Here is a 20,504-nt window from a genome sequence, read left to right as displayed (position 1 = left end):
ATTGTTCTGAGATTCGAACACGCGACAAAAAAAACTAATTATGTTTTTTTATTTAGAACGTTGGATTCGACAACGGATTTTAACGTAGTTTTTCATACTGTTGGATACACTGTTGAATAAAAAAGAAGTTTTTATACAGGGATTGTGACATTGACATCTGTATTGTCAACTGTCATTGCTTTTGCTTTTAAGTTTTGACTTTTGTTTTTGACTTTTCGAGCCGAACGAATTTTTCAGCGATTTCATTTCATTATTATTTTTTGTAAAGATTTGTTTGTGTATTTGTGTAAAACTGTACAGTATTCTATCCACACTTGCCGGCTTTAAATAAAAGGTAAACTACTATTCCTTATTATTATCGTTTTCTCTCATAAAATTCAAAGTTAACACAGTATCACATTACAGAAAGTAAGTTTCGCTCTCGTTATTATGTCATAGCTGCTAATAGATTCCTTAGCTATTCCAGAGTTATGAAACCACACTGCAATATACATCTAAAAACATCTGTAAATTTTATAAAAATATACATAAAATCATACTTTCACACCATTTATTTATCAACATTGCATTGATGTTTATCAAATGTACATGGCTTCAGATTACTTATAGCCATTTTCTTAAACCTTTACCAAGTATCATCTATCAGTTTACATATTCAGCACACTAAAAGCAATATATGCACTAATAATTCTATGTGTTTGTAGGTTACACCATGTCGTTTGCAAGGTTAGCCGTGCCAGTGGCTCTGGGGCTGTCTCTGGCCACAGTCACTGCGTTTGTGGTGTACTATGTGTTCAAGAAAGACGAAGAAGAGAGTGAGGATCCAAAGGCTAGCCGCATCCAGACTTCACGAGCCACAACCATTGAAGTCTCCGTGCCTAAGAGTATAGTGCCAGCTTTGATTGGTGAGAGCTTTTGTACTATATAATACAATAGCATCACCCTGAATCATCCCACTCATACATATGCCTCTTCAGACAGCACACAACAGTACCTAGTGGCTAAAAGTGGTCTTGAGACCACTATTTGGGGGTTCCAAAACTCAAATAGTCATCAGACAAGATAACATTTATGAAATTAAAATATTTAATTGAGCATTTTTTACTATCACAATACCCTTTTCTCTGGTCCTGTCTTTTTAATTATCCAATTAGAATAATAGGATATTCAAAAGACAGAGAAGTAAAACTTTTGTAATTCCCATTGAGATTTATTTTTATGGAAAGTCAAACTCATGGGCTCATAATAATATTTATGTACACATAAACCTGTAGCTATACTGTTAGTTAAACATAACTATGAGATGGACATGACAATATTGTCACACCTTCCAAGTGTCCACATAGTATTCAAGGTCTCTCATAGCACTTCACTAATGTAAGGTAATCTTTATTTACTGATGTCATAATCATATTTCATGTAACATGACTCAGATGTAGAGGCCACAATAAAAACCTTTTGTGCAGTGAAATATGACCTATAAAAAAGTTACTTGTACTTACATTCTGATGATTCATGTATATGGGAAAATAGTGTGTAGGTATTTAATACACTCTATGAGGTGGGAACATTCTTCATAATAACATAATAATATCCTAAACAATACAACGGATAATAATTATTTTATACAAATATTGATGGCAAAGATCAATCCAGGGACTTCAGTTGCAAAGCAAGCATTCTATGATTGACTGCTATCCTGCTTGCCCTACCTAGTACTCAGAAATCCTTTAACAGTTCTGAACAAGCCTTTCAATTAAGAAATAATAACAAATATATATAATCAAAATAACATAACAGTTTTTTTAGCCCTAAACCAAGGCACTCACGCCTAACCTAACAGAACACAACTAGGTGTAGCTGTATTTATTAATATCAGTAGATTGTGTTTGTGTCCTATGTGATTCCTTAAACTGCTATAACTAATGTCATGTATCTCTTTTTATATTCCACAGGCCGCAGTGGTTCTAACATCAAAGATATAGAAAAGAAGTCTGGTGCCATGATACACTTCAAGAAGTTTAGTGATAAGGTTAGCTGCATATTTGTTATTAAGATTCATAAAATTGTACTTCAATGAATGCTGCACACGCTCTATGCTAGTTTATTGCCCTCTTTGATATGTATAGGTACTCTAGACTACAGCTACATGTCATATTGCAATTATTATGGCATTAACCCATATATGCCCATAACTAGTTTTTATATGAAGTTGTTTTACTTTGGGATATGATTAAGATTCAGATTCTTAGTTCAAATATGCAAAAAACTCAAGTGGGTCGTTAGCGACCCTCTGGGCATATATGGGTTAATAGAGTTCTTCAATGGAAGAACATAAATCTCTAGGTACGGTCAGGTGCAAAGAAACCTGACCTCTCATACTAACAATGCTTCTGAGGGGGGTCAGGTTTATCTGCCCCTTAGTGTACTCAAAAATATCTGCGTCAGTAAAATTGAAACTAATACGAGTACCTACAGTTACTAAGTACTACTAATACAATAAAATCTATTTATAATTATAAGATAAGCTATTCCAAGACAAGAGTGTTAGTATTGGTTGATATCATACCTGAGTTTAACCTTTTGTCTAAAGCTATCTGAAAAGCCAAGCCTATTTATTTATTTATTTAAACACTTTATTGTATGTATACACAAATTACACAGTTTAAAGTTAAAGTTAAAAGTACAAGAAAGAACAATACAAGTATATATATACAAAGGCGGACTTATCGCCTATCCTCGATTCATAAATGCCTATGTCAATGAAATGAAAAATCTGTCTCTTTAATCCCTGTCTGTATACTGTGAAAGCAAGGCTATAGTCCTGTAAGCCCAAGTGCAGTAACTCCCCACCTACCCCGCAGGACCACGACGTGTGCATAATCCGCGGCGCGGCGGGCGCGGCGGCGCTGGCGGAGGCGGCCGTGCTGGACTGCATCAGGAACCAGCCCGTCATCGTCGAGGACGACATGACGGTGCCTTCTTGGGCTTGCGGACGGATCATTGGTTAGTGGAACTTTCACCTCACTGTCACCGCACATATGCCTATCATCAGCCAATAATCATCCACTGCTGGACATAGGCCTCTCCCAAGGAGCGCCACAATACTCGGTCCTCGGCCTTCCTCATCCAACCACTACCCGCCACCCGCCTAAGGTCGTCAGTCCAGCGGGCAGGAGGGCGTCCCACGCTGCGTTTGCCTGTTCGTGGTCTCCACTCGAGAACTCGTCTACCCCAACGGTTATCGGTTCTTCGGCAGATATGACCAGCCCACTGCCACTTCAGCTTGCATATTTTGACAGCTATGTCGGTAACCTTAGTCCTCTGACGGATAACCTCATTTCTGATACGATCCATCAGAGAAACCCCAAGCATAGCTCTCTCCATAGCACGCTGAGCGACTTTAAATCGGTGGACCAGTCCTACCGTCAGTGTCCACGTCTCTGCACCATACGTCATCACTGGCAGGACGCACTGGTTGAAGACTTTGGTCTTCAGGCTCTGAGGAATGGCCGAGGAGAATATGTGACGAAGTTTCTCGAATGCAGCCAAACCCAGTTGGATGCGCCTTGCAGCCTCCTTGTCGAAGTTGCTTCTGCCTAGCCGAATAGTCTGCCCGAGGTAGACATATTCTTGCACAACTTCGATTGTTGCCTCACCAACGGCGACCGGCTCCGGTTTGATGTGAGCATTGTACATGACTTTCGTCTTGTCCAAGTTCATACCGAGGCCAACACGTCGGGAAGCAGCATTTAGGCCACTATGCCTAACCGTTACGTAAAGGGATCGCCAGGCGTTCGCGAGCTCGCGTTCTACTGGTTGACAGAAGAAAAAGAGGCGATCCCATTACCTACGTTTCGGTTATATGTGCGGTGACCTTAAGGTTTAGACAGGCGTGCTGCCGGCATTGGTATGGGTAAGACACGCATTTTTAAATCAGCGAGCCCTTTTTACTGACCCCTATAAGAAAAATAACCTAAGGCTTGATGCCTTCACCAGATAGTACCTAATATAATAATAATAAAGACTAATACATAAAAAATAATAATATTAAACCAGTGAAGACCTTAAAATCCACTGACCCAATATTTTAACTTATCTTTTAGTAGCTTAGGTTCAATAAAAATGAAAGTCTAGTGCGGAGATAAGAAATAAGTACATTTTACAACTGGCTAAAACGTAATAAGTACAAACATTAGTCATTCTACATTACAAACTCATGTTTAAAATTAGTCTTGCACTGTATCTAATCTGTTGACAGATTTAGGACTAAACAATCGCTGTTTTGAGTCTAGCAAATCTAGTCTAGACTGCTATGAACACTAACAGTTCCGTTATGCATCATTTAGCAGCAGATGGATGTGTTACAGACATCGTACTATTCGTTTACAAATCACAAACGGCTGTGTGATTTTGCTGACCTAATTTACAGTGTGGATTGAAGGTCAAACATCATTTAATATTCGCAAAAATCTACAATCTTTACATATTTTAATATTTATTTTTATCCTAGATATGCACATACATTGAGAATTAAAAAATATATATTTAGATACATACAAAAAGTATGATCTTGAGTATATAGAAGATAGGCAGGAACCTTCTATATAAGTAGGTACTTAAATCTTATAATAGAATAGAATATAATAGATATTCCTTCTTAGCTATAGATTACATACTTATCAATTCATATATAGAACAAGCGTGGTGAGAATCAATCAACAACAAAATATGTGACTTGTTTTTTGTGCCGAATAAACATTACTACTCTTCCTATTAAGATATTTCCTTCCCCCAGGCACAGGCGGCGAGTCGATCACCGACATCAGCCACCGCAGCGGCGCGCGGGTCAAGGTGGAGGGCGTGGCCGGTGACGCGGGGCCCACCCGCCGGATCACCTTCAAGGGCACCAGGGACCAGATCGCGCTGGCCAAGGGGCTCGTGCAGAACTGCGTAAGTGTTAACTAACGGGAATAACAAAATGGTGGTCATGGACGTGATAGAGATGGTTCGGAGCGTATTTTAAACTGAGCGCGGGAATGTTGCATTTATGAACGTATGGTAATAGAGTGTTTCGGTGCGAGTTGTAAACTAAATCGCAGTAATGTTGCATTTATGAACGTATGGTAATAGAGGATTCGGAGCGCGTTGTCGTAATAGGTAGACCAATAGCGTCCAAGCGTCATAGCGCGCACCAATAGCGTCGCGCGGGTCAAGGTGGAGGGCGTGGCCGGCGATGCGGGGCCCACGCGCAGGATCACCTTCAAGGGCACCAGGGACCAGATCGCACTGGCCGAGGGGCTCGTGCAGAACTGCGTGAGTGAACACTGTTTATTGAAAAATTACAAAATAGCGGTAATGAAAATGAAAATGAAAAAACGTTTATTTGCCTATATACTTAGTTTAGAAATGGGTTTCTGGCTCCCAAACTAGGATACCCTGTGCTATGGGTAGCGACGAGGAGGAGAGACGATTTAGAGCGAATTTTAAGTTAAACGCTCAACGTAGCGTGTTGCATTTATGTATAAACCTATATGATAATAGAGGATTCGGAGTGCGTCCTTGCCGCAATAGACCAATAGCGGCCGAGCGTCGATAGCGCGCACCAATAGCGTCGCGCAGTTTTGACACATACATACCATAATATACCAATAGCTTCGCGCGGTTAAGATGCCCTCATACAAGGCACCGTTAACGCCGCGCCGTAGATAAACGATGTGATATGTGGAACGTGGTTTAAAGTGCTTCATCTACGGCGATAAAAATGCTGTGCTACCCGGTTCGGATCCAGGGCTTTTCCAAAGCCGTATAAAAATCAAATTTCCTACAAGCCCAACTATTCCACCCACAGATAGCACAAGAGAAATGCCGTCGCGAGATCGAGCAGGCCAAATCCCAGCGGTCGCCGCGCGGCGCCGTGTCGCCGCCGCCGGCGCACAGACACGACGTGTCGTCGGACGGCGCCGCGGACATGCCAGGTGACGTCACGCATGCCAAGCGGACTGGTAAGATGTGGTAACAGCATGTGGACTGTTTGTTTGGTTAATGTTAATGCCGAGCGTCCAATGGGAGCTAAATAAAGTTAGTTCGCATGGTTGAGACAGATTTTCATACATGTGCAAATTGTTGCAAAGTATGCACTATGTATGAAAAATTGACAATACTATGCGGACTAACTTAGTTTAGCGCGCAGTGGACGCTCAGCTTTAGAAGGGTGTTTCTAGAAGCAATGTGAAATTAAATGATCTATTTTCTTTGGGGTCCAAATACCTACATGATGATGTTTGCGGATATTTGGGAGATTTAGCTAATATTTCTACAGTATGTGAGCAAACTTAGTTTACGTATGAAGTATTAGGTAAATAAATTAACGAGATACCTACATATTTATTATCATCTATGGTGAGTATTCAATTGAAAACTTGAAATTGCTTCTAGAATATGACCCTTGTTATTGATATCTTAATTATTTTGCTAATTAGTCTTCCTCTGTTCTATATTTGTAATCTTTCTTTTCAACAGACTAATGTGAGCGAATTAAAAAAGCGTGCGTTTCATTTAAAGTTCCTACTTACGATTTTAAACCTAAAACATAAAATAAATCTTTTTAGCTTCTAATGTTCTGTTGTTTCATCAAATCTTCTCAGGTATTGTAAGAAAGTGATAGCAGCCCAAATTTCCATTTTACCTATATTATGTATTATCATAGTGTGTTTGTTTGTTTTTCTTTTGTTAGTAGTCGCATCGGAAATGCATGACTTATCTATATAGTATTTTAGGCATTTTTAAAATCTTGGAATTCCCAAGAGAAACCTTCATACACGAAGCGAAGCAAAGCTTGTAAAATGTTGTCTAGTGCACCAAATAAATGCGCGTAAATCTAAAATGCGCAAATATCTTGTCACGGTGACTTCTGAATCTATTTTTGGTGCTTGAAACATTACGAGCGATGATGATGACGCTACCAAAGTAATATTAGCAAAATTACTTAATGCATTTTGGATATTTTTGTTGGCAAATACTCGGGCGGGACGATTATATTTCGCATATTTACCCATAATTAGTTTTTAGAAAAGGTTTGGGCTGGGAATGCCGAGATAAATGACTAGAATAGGTATTCTTACATTTATAAAATTTTAAACCTACATAATGTATTACCTGCATAATCATGACTGCAAAAGGAATGGGAATGCATTACAAATCTATTCCGATTGATTTTTTTCTTGTGTTGTTTGAATTTTGTTTTGAGTGGGTGATGGAGAATTTAACTCTGTTTTGATTTAATAAATTTTTATGCGTGTTTGTGTGTGTTTTTGCATTGTGTGACATGGGTAGAATATACAAGTAGATAGTGTTTTAGTCAATTTGTGATAGCTATGGTACAGTGCTGTGCTGTTTGATTTGCACGTTAATTAGACATCATTATACTTGTCTTACTAATTGCCCCCCAATATTGGTCTATACCACGTGCTCTTACGGTGAAGGAAAACATCGTGAGGAAACACATCTAGATTCTAAATGTCTGCCGTAAGTGCATTGTATTTATTAAAACAAGTGCGAGTCGGGCTCGCGCACAAAGGGTTCCGTAGCAGCAAAATTACAGTTAAATCAACCTATCTCAAAAACTATAAGAGATACTTTGATCAAACCAAAAATCGTTGAAAGAGTTAATTAGCATGCATCACCTCTATTTTTTTTAGAATTTTATACCCCGTAGTTATAAAAATAGAGGGGGGGGGACATACTTTTTACGACTTTGAGAGCTGATATCTCAAAAACCGTTCACTTTAAGAAAAATGTTTTTTAGAAAACTTTATATCATTTTAAAAGACCTTTCCATTGATACCCCACACGGGTATGTACATCGAAAAAAAAAATTTCATCCCTCAGTTACATGTATGGGGGGCCCCACCCCCAATTCTTTTTTTTACTATTTAGTGTCATATTTTTGTAGCGGTTCATACAACACATATTCCCATCAAATTTCATCACTGTAGTACTTATAGTTTCCGAGTAAATCGGCTGTGACAGACGGACAGACGGACAGACGGACATGACGAAACTATAAGGGTTCCGTTTTTGCCATTTTGGCTACGGAACCCTAAAAACGGCGATACGGCGCGCAACTCAGTACAAATGTTAGCGAAAAGTTCATTATTTTGTAAAATTTCATTTCATTGTTACTCCCAGTTTACAACACCAAAACCTACCCTCCACAGAAGTATCAGGCGCGGCGATAGAAGTGTACGTATCAGCTGTCTCTTCGCCGTCGCGGTTCTGGGTTCAGTTCGTGGGGCCCCAAGTGGGGCAGTTGGACGCACTGGTCGACCACATGACGGAGTACTACGGGCATAAGGACAATAGGGACGCGCATAAGGTTAGTGTCATGTTTGGTGTTGTGGATTTTCGGTGGGAGTTTTGGTGCTGCCACATGAAGGAAGGTCTTTATGATATGTTTCCTCAAAATTAAGACAATTCATTTGTAATTTTATTCAAACTAAACAACTTTCACAAGAAATCAGAAATGCTTTTTTTTAAATACAATGGCTCTCCAACTTCCAACTGTGTGTTACAAGATGTATTTCGTGAGAAGATCAGTACAAAATAATTTCAGTGCATTGACTTATATACCGGGTGATTGGTAAGTCGATGTATTCCTTTAAATGGGTTGTAGACGAAGGCATTTCCATTCGATTGAACCCGAATAATGCATTATCCAAAAGTCAACCATTTCTAAGTTATTTAAGTTTTAAGTTTTTTTAGGTTTTCGCCAAAATTTATATTTAAATGCAAAATATTTCAAAAACTAACCATTTTTTAAATACTTTTTGATTGTTTTGCATTAGTGACGCCTTAGCCAACTAATTATAATCATTAATTGCACAATATTTAACTTAATTTAGACTCAGTGCTTCAAAATAGATGAAACATTAAGAAAATGTTACGAAAGGTGAAAACAAAAATGCTTAAAAATGCTTTTAATTATAAAAGAATTTTATCTGACAATTTTTCAGGCACTACAGCTTATAAACATAAAAAAATTATCAGCTTTAAAATGACATATTCCAATCTAAAATCGATTAAGGTATGACCAAGATATAGCCAAAACAACCGCACAGGCGGACAAATCTCAGTAGGAAAACGAACAAGATTTTGTTCCAATTTTAAGGTAAAATGTCTTATAACTGGACTTTTTAGAGCTCCGAACCGTTTACTAATTATTGCTCAGCGCGGTTCCTCAAAAGCACATATCGACTACAAGGTTGCTTCACCGAAATAATGCTTGTCCGATAACACGGTTAGCCGAAAGCACTTTTCGACGACGATAGGTTCAACGATGGAATGCTTTTTCGACTGCACAGTTTGTCAAATTGTTTAACCACGAAATTTTATTTTATTTTATTTTATTTTACTTTATTAGGGACAATAAACAGTTATATATTAAAGTGTAATACATTGTGTTAAATTTAAAAACTTACATAAATGTACAACCCATGACAATGTCCACAGGTTACAAAGAATCAATATTTATAAAAGAGGATACGCTATAAGAATATACTTAGGATAGCATTAAACATAAATCAGTAAATACAAAACCAAATAAACACACACTTACAAACAGTGAATAAAATAAAAATAAATCACGAAATCATCTCCTATAACACTATTCGGTGAAACTTTTCAGCTAAAACATTTGGCACAGTGTTTGAACACGTTGAATTTAAAACAATCATTGTCAAACAGTGCTACTGTCACGTGCTACTGGCCAATCATGTTTTTGGCGAATTAACCGTCGTCGAACAGTAGTTTTGGGGAACCGGGTTGTGACTTGTGAAGAATTATTTAGTTTTACCAATCATAATTGAAAATTACAATCGGCTAACCGTGTTATCGGACAAGCATTACTTTGGTGAAGCAGCCTTGTCCTAGATCTGTGCCTTTGAGGAACCGCACACAATAATTAGTAAATAGTTCGGATCTCTACAAAGTCCAGTTACAATACTTTTTACCTCAAAATTGGAACAAAATCTTGTTCGTTTCCTACTGAGATTTGTCCGCCTATGCGGTTGTTTTGGCTTTATCTTGGTCATACCTTAATCAATTTTAGATTGGAATATGTCATTGTAAAGCTGATAAATTGATTATGTTTTTAAGCTGTAGTGCCTGAAAAATTGTCAGATAAAATTCTTTTTTTAATTAAGCATTTTTGTTTTCACCTTTAGTAACATTTTCTTAATGTTACATCTATTTTGAAGCTAAATTAAGTTAAATATTGCGCATTAAATGATTATAATTAGTTGGCTAAGGTGTCACTAATACAAAACAATAATTTAATTTAATTTATTTTATTCAACAGACAACTAAAGGTCTAGGTATATTTGTTACAATGTACTTAGCCTATGTTAGTATCTATATTCTAAACAAATAAAACACACAGTACACAATTAAAAACACACAAGAGCTATCTTACATTTGTGAGATGTACCTGGCTGTAGTCCACCAAAATCCCAGCAAGATGACACATGATGGGCGAGTCGTACCTCCCACCTATTGTCCTCAGGATAGAGTAGGAGCTGGCCCGTACCCTGCAGAGCAAAGAGGCGGCTCTCTTTCGCATAATGGCGTAAAAATCGTCCGTACGCGCGTCAGCAAACATGCCCGATGCACTGCAGAAACGGGGCATCCCCAACAACATCCTAAAGCCGTTGTTGTATTGGACTCGCAGGGCGCTCATGATCTTCTGCGTGACGTTGGTCCACAAGCTGCACGAGTAGAAGACTTGGCAGTATGCTTTGAATAGCGATATCTTTACTTCTCTACTACAGCGTGCAAACCTGCGGGCCAACATGTTGCATTTGATCGCCAGCGCCCTGCGTTCCCTTTCAACATCAGCATGGTCCTTGAGGTCGTCAGTTAGAAGGTGCCCGAGATACCTGAATAATAAAAAAAGTATTTTAAAAATGGTTAGTTTTTGAAATATTTTGCTTTTGTTTAAAAGCAAAATATTTCAAAAACTATGTTTATAAATTTATGTTTATAAATTTTGGCAAAAACCTAAAAAAAACTTAAAACTTAAATAACTCAGAAATGGTTGACTTTCGGATAATGCATTATGGGGTTCAATCAACTAGAAATGCCTTCGTCTACAACCCATTTAAAGGAATACATCGACTTTCCAATCACCCTGTATTACTAGCGTTAGGACAGGAACCGATCAAGAAAATGGCACTCTCGCGGTGGCCCTAAAATCTCATATATCTGTCATAATTTGTTTGAATTAGCGCCAGCGCGCGGTTGTCATTTTCTTTAGGTAAAATGTTCTGATGAGTGCACTCTTTCTTTTGAAATCATTGAATAAGTGCAATATTTTTTCGTTGGCGTAGAGTTGGCTTGGAGTTAGGCTTTTTTGTTGTCGTCTTTCCCTCTCAATTTCTGACTATTTTTATTTCATGTCCCCCGCAGCTAACCCACGTGTCAGTGGGCCAAGTAGTCGCCGCCGTGTTCCGCCACGACGGCCGCTGGTACCGCGCGCGCGTCGCCGACATCCGGCCCAACGAGTTCGACGCCACGCAGCAGGTACACTCGTGCTGAGTGGGGCACCTTTAGACAGCTAACCCACGTGTCAGTGGGCCAAGTAGTCGCCGCGGTGTTCCGCCACGACGGCCGCTGGTACCGCGCGCGCGTCGCCGACATCCGGCCCAACGAGTTCGACGCCACGCAGCAGGTACACTCGTGCTGAGTGGGGCACCTTTAGACAGCTAACCCACGTGTCAGTGGGCCAAGTAGTCGCCGCGGTGTTCCGCCACGACGGCCGCTGGTACCGCGCGCGCGTCGCCGACATCCGGCCCAACGAGTTCGACGCCACGCAGCAGGTACACTCGTGCTGAGCGGGGCACCTTTAGACAGCTAACCCACGTGTCAGTGGGCCAGGCTAATTCCTTTATCACGGTGACGAGTGCTGCTTTTAACAACATGCGGATTCCATCATGCACGCGAGATAGTTGCCATTTTTCCGCGCCTCGCGTTCATACATATTATAAAGATGCTTGAGGAGTTTCTTTCGCCATTTCTTCCTCCTTAATGACGGGGCCTTTATGAAATGGTGGTAGAGTAATAAGTATTATACAAGGTGATTGGAAAGTCGATGTATTCCTTTAAATGGGTTGTAGTCGAAGGCATTTCCAGTCGATTGAACCCCATAATGCATTATCCGAAAATCAACCATTTCTGAGTTATTTAAGTTTTAAGTTTTTTTAAGAATTTTTCCAAAATTTATGTTTAAAAGCAAAATATTTCAAAAACCAACGATTTTTTAATACTTTTTTGATTGTTTTGCATTGGTGACACCTTAGTCAACTAATCATAATCATTAATTGCGTAATATTTAACTTAATTTAGACACAGTGCTTCAAAATAGATGAAACATTAAGAAAATTTTACGAAAGATGAAAATAAAAAAGCTAATTTAAAAAAGAATTTTATCTGACAATTTTTTAGGCACTACAGCTTAAAAGTATAATCAATTTATAAGCTTTAAAATGACATATTCCAATCTAAAATCGATTAAGGTATGACCAAGATATAGCCAAAACAACCGCATAGGCGGGCAAATCTCAGTAGGGAAACAAACTACATTTTGTTTAAATTTTAAGGTAAAAAGTATTGTAACTGGACTTTTTAGAGCTCCGAACCGTTTCCTAATTATTGTTCTCCGATAGCGCGGTCCCTCAAAGGCACATATCGACTACAAGGTTGCTTCACCGAAATAATGCTTGTCCGATAACACGGTTAGCCGAAAGTACTTTTTGATGACGATAGGTTCAAAGATAGAATGCTTTTTCGACTGCCCAGTTTAACCACCAAATTGCATCTCCTATAAGGTGAAGTGCGGTAATTGCAACTATCCGGTAATTGCAACTAACTTCAATAACTCCCTCTAGAGTTACTTCATTGTAAAACGACAGACTAAAATCAATTTTACATCATAAAAGTTCTACCCAAAAATGTGGATGGCGCTGATAGCTCAAGAATTGTGGGAGTTATAAAGCTTTTTGTCATCGGCCATTTTGAGTCTGCTGGAGTCGGATGGACATGGTGTGCATTTTTATTTTATAAAATAGTTTTTAGTGGTTCCTCGCAAAGTTTTTCCAAAAAAAAGTAAAAACTAATAACGGTAAGTCATTTTGTATGTATTTGTTTTATTCTAACACGATTGTTTTCCGAGTTTTCTGTGTAGTTACATTTACCAGACAAAAAATGCAAAGTCTGGTAAATACAACTATTTTGCAGTTTTTAGGGTGGTTACAATTAGCTGCCAATTTTTGTATGAAATTGGAAAAAGCCAGTGATGGGGCAATGAACATGAATATATCGATACAATCACTAATAATATAACACACAAATAAGACTAAAAGGCTGAATACCAAATTTCAAACATATCTGTTAAGCATACATTTTTTAGAAAACCTGCAAAATTCCCCCGGCATACTGCCTGCGGTAAATTTCGAAAACTTTCCAAAAAAATTCAAAAAAGGCTGTTTGATTAAACATAAGTAAAATATTTAATGTTGATTAATAAAAATATAGCTATTAATTTTTATCCCCGAGTTTTATTCTGCTACCATGGTCTTCTTGGCTTGTCGATGGCAGACACTACATGACTGTCGATAAAATTACGATAAAGTTCCCATCACTATTTTTGAGAAATTAGTTGCAATTACCAGACCCACGGCTAAACAGTAGTTTCATGCGAAATTGGTCGTAGTTACAAGGAGATAAGTGTCCTATGAATATTCTCTTAGTCTTTGTGTTTCAAATACACAATATACACCACACATAGAAAAATATGGAGATAAAACGATTAGTTGCAATTACCCGCCAGGAGGGGTAATTGCAACTATTTCTGCCTTTGCCGGAACTTTTGGCAATAGCTCTTTATTCTTCAGAGTTTTTCTTTGTCATGATAGTAGAATAAAATCTACATAAAATTTTGACTTTGGCATGATTTTACAGTAATACTATTTCCTTATATATAAAGAATTATGAGATGATGAAGTTACGACTTCAATATTTTTAGTTGCAATTACCGCACTTCACCTTAACACTATTCGGTGAAACTTTTCAGCTAAAATATTTGGCACAGTGTTTGCACACGTTGAATTTAAAACAATCATTGTCAAACAGTGCTATTGTCACGTGCAGTGGCATTGGCCAGTAGGCCAATCATGTTTTCGGCGAACTAACCGTCGTCGAACAGTAGTTTTATGGAACCGGGTTGTGAAGAATTATTTTGTTTTACCAATCATAATTGAAAATTACAATCGGCTAACCGTGTTATCGGACAAGCATTATTTCGGTGTAACAACCTTGTCCTAGATCAGTGCATTTGAGGAACCGCACTATTGGAACACAATAATTTGTAAACGGTTCGGATAAGTCCAGTTACAATACTTTTTACCTAAAAATTCGAACAAAATCTTGTTTGTTTCCCTATTGAGATTTTCCCGCCTATGCGGTTGTTTTGGCTATATCTTGGCCATACCTTAATCGATTTTATATTGGAATATGTCATTTTAAGGCCCTGTTCCACAATGTCTGGTTAGTGGCTACTTGTGAGATAAAATACAAGCTGTCACTCTCTGTTATTATATTTTTGACAGTGACAGCATGTATTTTATCTCACAAGTAGCCACTAACCAGACATTGTGGAACAGGGCCTAAAGCTTATAAATTGATTATGTTTTTAAACTGTAGTGCCTGAAAAATTGTCAGATAAAATTCTTTTTTAAATAAGATTTTTTATTTTCATCTTTCGTAAAATTTTCTTAATGTTTCATCTATTTTGAAGCACTGTGTCTAAATTAAGTTAAATATTACGCAATTAATGATTATGATTAGTTGACTAAGGTGTCACCAATGCAAAACAATCAAAAAAGTATTAAAAAAATCGTTGGTTTTTGAAATATTTTGCTTTTAAACATAAATTTTGGCAAAATTCTTAAAAAAACTTAAAACATAAATAACTCAGAAATGGTTGATTTTCGGATAATGCATTATGGGGTTCAATAGACTGGAAATGCCTTCTTCTACAACTCATTTAAAGGAATACATCGACACCAATCACCCTGTATTATGACAATGGACAAATAATTGTAAAATTTGACGTCCAATAAAATGTTATTCTATTCCTCGCGTCACAATGAATACTTGTATAAAGCGTGCGGGGCAATCCCGCATGCGTGATGAAATCCACATACTGTTAAAAACAGCCGAAGCTTTAGTGGTGTCACCGACCGCTAAGAACCTATATCCCATTCCACGGGGAAAGACATCTGACAGAATCCTTATTACATTCGAATAAGGGTAGTTTTTGTTTGTAAATATGCAGTTTTAACATCTTGCTTCGTTTCAGGTGGCGGACGTGTTCTACGTGGACTACGGCGACAGCGAGTACGTGGCCACGCACGAGCTGTGCGAGCTGCGGGCTGACCTGCTGCGGCTGAGGTTCCAGGTAAGAATCGTTGTTATTATTAGTTAGCAGCCTCCCCACGTGTCGTAACATCTGTCCTTATATACAGAGTGTTGCAAAAAGGGCAAGCCGAAACCTACGTGTGCAGCATGGTATATCTTAGCCCGAAAATGAAATTAGAATGTCAAAATTCGAGAAAGAAAATTTTATTTTCCATAAAAAGTTTGTTAGTCACGTGATTTTATACAATAGAGATTAATTATTTCTTTTTTCGTGGTGACACAGGGGGTCATTTGCCAGAGAATGCCCCCTGAGTCACCCCTTTTCGGCTTAGTATACCCTTTTGGCAATACCCTGTAGAACCGATCACGTCGGGTTCACCAATTTACGTATTAGTTACGTTCGTTAAAGCATCCACTGTGGTTTTACTTGACTTTCCTATCGCATAATCGCCTCTTTTCTCCTGCTAATCTGTATTCAAAATTTTTCAACCCACATAAAATGACCAACGCGACACATATAATATCGCAATAATTCTAATTTTTCACCCTTTCAGGCGATGGAGTGTTTCCTAGCGGGCGTCCGCCCCGCCGGCGCGGAGCCCGAGACTGTCTGGAGCCAGCCGGCCGTGGAGCGGTTCGAGGAACTCACACAGGTGGGTATTATTGATATATTTAATTATTTATTTCCCAAATATAGGAAATAAATGCACGAAAGGTGGGCCAAGTGCTAAGAGCATTTGCCACCAGCCACCTTCTGGAGGTACAGGAAAACTGGTACAAAGGTATTATATGGGGTGAAAAGTTGTACAGTAAGGTAAGTCAGGGGATCAGTCAATAGCTTTTATTCTATGACTGTTGGAAATTCGCGGAAAGAATCGTTGAACTATACTAGTTTACAAGGACCCCCTCAGTGACCGTCTTTCCGCTGACTGGTATAGCCTACGCTTTTGCAACAATAGGCGGTCAGGTCTGGGCTGTCAGACTTACTGGCTGGGTTCTACCATCGGTGACAAACCCTAATCTAGGTAACTATAGCTGTAGTATTTATCACCAACACGTAGAAGAAGACCAAGTCTAAGGAAAAAAGCAGACTAAACTTTCCAAAGGAATTAAGCATAAATATCATCTTACACCTTATTCAAAATTGATTAAGCAGCTATATTCTTAATTCCACCCTGTATATTTATTTATTCCCAGGTGGCGCGCTGGAAGCCGCTGGTGTCCAAGACGTGCACGTACAAGAAGGCGCTGTCGGCGGACGACAAGGAGCGCGAGATCCCCGGCATCAAGCTCTATGACGTCACTGATGGTTAGTACACATTACAAAGTCCTTGGTACACGTAGATCCACGAAAGATTGCTAAAACTACTACTAAAATTGACAGTAGCTGCTCGTATAATATTTGTGTGTTTACGGTGTACTTTGGAAATTGTTAAACCCCAACGGTTATCCATTCTTCGGAAGATATAACCGTCTTATTGTCACTTCTACTTCGAGATATTGAGAGCTGAAAAGAGTCAGTGCATGAAAGCAGCCTCGCCGAGTGACGTATATACATATACTATTTGCCATCTAAACTAAGAAGTGTATGACTTTATGTATAGTATATCCAAACACTACCGTTTACCGTATCTATAGTATATACTATGTCCATCTTATTAATGCTTTTTTGACGTTGGCGACTGCAATGGAAAACCAACTTTACTTACCAGACATAAGGTAAGTAAAGTTGGTTTTCCTTTGCAGTCATCAAATATCTATGGGATTTCGAATGCCAAAAGAGCATTAATAAGATGGACATAGTATACATATAATATTTTCTCTCACAACAGAAGGCGAAGTGGACATCGCGGCGGCACTAATCCTCGAGGGCTGGGCGGCGGATGCGCCCCCATCCCCGCGCGCCTCGCCCGCCCGCGCCACCCCGACCACGCCTTTTGGGGATTTGGGCAAGTCCAGGTTAGTCGAATGAATTAGGTACTATTGAAAAACTTACTTATTGAAGACTATATGATTGTGCTAGTTAAAGCTTGTACACAAAACAGATGCGACGGTTTTGACAGTTTTTCTGGGGAAATACTTGATTACTGTCGCTGTTTTGTGTACAAGCCCTAAGAAAGAACAAAAGTTGTTCGAAAACTTTATTGTGTGATCCGATTTCGGATATATGTAACTTTGAACGCCTTCACATTAGGTCGCCTTGTAGTAAATGAATACATTGAATAGAAGTGCTTTTCACAGTGTCGGAAGTTATATTTGTTGTAATTTTTTGTAACAAATGCATATTTATTTATTTTTTTATTACACGCTATCCTCATAAGTGAAACGGATGACGAACAGGTAGGTATTTATACGATTATACGAACATTGATTTATACAGTTTCTAATATATGTAATAATAATTACCTCATAGACTTAGTATATACTGGTTACCTAGACCTAAGCCACTTTTGTTTTACAATAACGCGAGTTTTTTAAAACTCAAACAAATTAAAGTAGTTCAAAATGTCTCCGAGTTACCCCCTAAAGGGCCACGGGGCGCATTTAAGACGTGTTATGCATCGCGCTCACACATCGCGCTGCCCACCAGGCCACACTACCCGGCCTGGTCGGAGGATCCTCAATACCCTCGCATGTTCAAAGTGGTGACCCCGACGTGATAACTTAGTATTAAGATACATTGTTACTAACACATTCTATAGACTATGTAGTCTGAAAATAAATATTTATTGTTATTATTAACCCTTACTTCATTGGAAGGAGACCCGTGCCCCAGCAGTGGGGACGTGATGGTTCGTGTTGATTATTATTATACACTGTATGCTCACGTTATCCATCTGTTATCAGTATCCTGGGCATGTTCGGCGGCGACTCGCGGCGCTCCGCCTCGCTGCCGCGCGACCGTGACGCGCCCGCCGACGCCGCGCACGCAGGTATTGTACATCTCATTGATATTATTATATAGTCTATTTACCCTGTATGGGTATTTACCCTGTACGGGTTGTACAAATGGTACGGGTAGATTTAGCAGACTTAGGCCCAGTTTCATCATACTCAGTTAGATTGTAATATGGAAGTAAGTTCATCAATTACACGTCATCTTCATATAAAATTCTTGGCAGATGTGTCAAAAGTCACCAACTAATAACACAGTATAGTGAAACTAGGCCTTAACATAAAATGTTGATGGGTTCACACATGTAACGGATGCGCTAAATGTAGAGGTAGAAGTGTCAGTTTCATTACGATGTTTTCGTTCACTTCACATTTTAAATCTAAGTACTTATTGATACACGACATAGGATTTGAACCCGCCTGTCTGTCGAGATAAAAAGCCTTCCATTAGTAATGAAACTTTAGTTTGTCAAAAGTTAAATTAAACAAACTAGTTTGCAATCACTGTAAACATAAACATCCTGCTATGATGATTTTAAGTTTCATTTCAACACATATTACACTTAAAAACTGTTCTTACAGAAGACCCAAAGATGCCCACATCTCAATCCCTGGCGTCGGGACTCGAATCCTCATCCCACGCGCGTATACCGTCCACCATCATCGACAAACACCCGGCGACCGTCAAACAACACAACGGAACCCAAGACTTCATACAGGCTGAGAGAAACCACCAAGCCACCAGTTCAGAGAGCCTAGAACATCAATTAGAACACCCGTCACCCGTGGCGAAGCTTCGAGATGAGTTCAAAGCGAATATGAATAGGATTGACAGTCATCATAGCAGTCTGGAAGCGCTGGGGAAGACGCATGAGCTGCAGAAGTGAGTTTATGGTATGGTAATTTAAGAACAGGTTTTGAATGACTAGTTGCAGGAAGATTAAGCCCTTTATTACCTATAAAGTTATCTTTGAACTATTAGCATTATTTTGTTACGCACGCAACCAGTGGAAATTATGACACCGTGAAATGTGTGTAGATTTTCTTTATTAATACCTAAATAAAATGTTTCGGGATAGAACATCAAGGTTGGTTAATTTGAAATGATTTATATAGTTTATAGAAGGGCTGGTTGTGAAAGAGATAGCTGTATGTTGTAAAAGGTTACTGGTAGACACAGATACAACTTGCAGGACCCATGGGCTCTCTTCTAAAACTATCCTTTATTTCCTAATTGGTAGACGTTATCTGTTGTGAAATTGTATATGTATAAAGTTGTTTTTCATTTCATATCTTTTTTGGGTATGCCCTAAAAACTTTGAGTCATGCATAAATATAGTGTAATTTCTTTCAATTTAGCAAGAAACCTTAGGTCTCAGAATTAAGGTTTTAAAATATTTGATAATGTTTCACTTTTGTACGCAAATATGGTACCTACGTAAGATTTTCAATGACACGCTTTTTGGGATGTAATTTTATAAATATGTAGTACTTAATGTTTTACTAATACATAATAATTAGTCATTTGATTATGTTAGCAGTCCTAGATACTCTGTGATGTCTAACACAGAACATATCGTAGTATGTAGGCTATTAACTACTATCGCTGGTTGTAATTTATTTGTTTAGTTTTGATAAGAAAATACGTAAGAATTTAAAACATTATGTTGTATAGATTTGTGAAATATAGATTAATTACAATTGACACCAAAAATCCAAAATCAAAGGTGTACAATTAAATTAATTTTGGTCGCGCCAAACAACAGTCTCCTCAATTCTAGTAATTATACTGGTTTTGCAATACTCACTATACAATACTGAAAATAAAAAAAGCACTCTCTGATATTTCCACAAATATCGAAAAAGTGATTTTATTTTAGTTTTTCAATACTACAAAGACAGTTTTTTCCTAGCATCTACATTAACTTATTAGCTACAGCTAACTCAAAGCCGATATGTAATTATTGTTGTGTAGGTATTTCTTACCAAATGACACCTTTGCAGTATTAAGCTTGTTTTTTTTTTACCTAGATTGTCTAATCAATGAGTATTTTCTTACAAAAAGTTATACTTAGATATTTTTATACTATTAGGCGTAGATAAGTGTGAAATGTGTATGAGAAAATATCCTTTTTGTT

The 20,504-nt window shown here is 38.4% G+C and overlaps 1 protein-coding gene across 3 annotated transcripts; it reads left to right on the top strand.

Annotated features, from left to right (window-relative positions):
• The first annotated feature begins 193 nt into the window (after positions 1 to 193).
• Positions 194 to 19,662, top strand: LOC105386108 (tudor and KH domain-containing protein homolog). 3 transcript variants are annotated; one of them, XM_048624758.1, is made up of 15 exons: positions 194 to 334; positions 705 to 905; positions 1,956 to 2,032; positions 2,865 to 3,006; positions 4,799 to 4,953; positions 5,852 to 6,005; positions 8,220 to 8,377; positions 11,464 to 11,577; positions 15,413 to 15,511; positions 16,026 to 16,124; positions 16,669 to 16,780; positions 17,304 to 17,430; positions 17,793 to 17,811; positions 18,319 to 18,404; positions 18,949 to 19,084. In XM_048624758.1, the coding sequence occupies exons 2-14, from the start codon at positions 713 to 715 to the stop codon at positions 18,376 to 18,378; spliced, it is 1,509 nt and encodes a 502-aa protein (XP_048480715.1). In that variant the 5' UTR covers positions 194 to 334; positions 705 to 712; the 3' UTR covers positions 18,379 to 18,404; positions 18,949 to 19,084. The 3 variants fall into 3 exon arrangements, with proteins under 3 accessions (XP_048480715.1, XP_048480711.1, XP_048480706.1); XM_048624754.1 differs by lacking the exon at positions 17,793 to 17,811 and having other exon boundaries at positions 5,852 to 5,978; positions 18,949 to 19,662; XM_048624749.1 differs by lacking the exon at positions 17,793 to 17,811 and having other exon boundaries at positions 18,949 to 19,662.
• The last annotated feature ends 842 nt before the right edge of the window (positions 19,663 to 20,504 follow it).

Source organism: Plutella xylostella, chromosome 3, assembly GCF_932276165.1.
Source record: "Plutella xylostella chromosome 3, ilPluXylo3.1, whole genome shotgun sequence".
Taxonomy (NCBI): domain Eukaryota; kingdom Metazoa; phylum Arthropoda; class Insecta; order Lepidoptera; family Plutellidae; genus Plutella; species Plutella xylostella.
The sequence above is the reverse complement of the archived record's forward strand: the minus strand, read 5'-3'. Positions and strand labels throughout refer to the sequence as shown.

What these genes read in the sequence shown, in the direction of transcription:
- LOC105386108 (XM_048624749.1), top strand. Translation starts at nt 713, where the DNA reads ATGTCGTTTGCAAGGTTAGCCGTGCCAGTGGCTCTGGGGCTGTCTCTG. An exon ending in TCAAGAAGTTTAGTGATAAG is followed by an intron (nt 2,033 to 2,864) that starts GTTAGCTGCATA and finishes CCTACCCCGCAG; the next exon opens with GACCACGACGTGTGCATAAT. An exon ending in AGTTCGACGCCACGCAGCAG is followed by an intron (nt 11,578 to 15,412) that starts GTACACTCGTGC and finishes GCTTCGTTTCAG; the next exon opens with GTGGCGGACGTGTTCTACGT.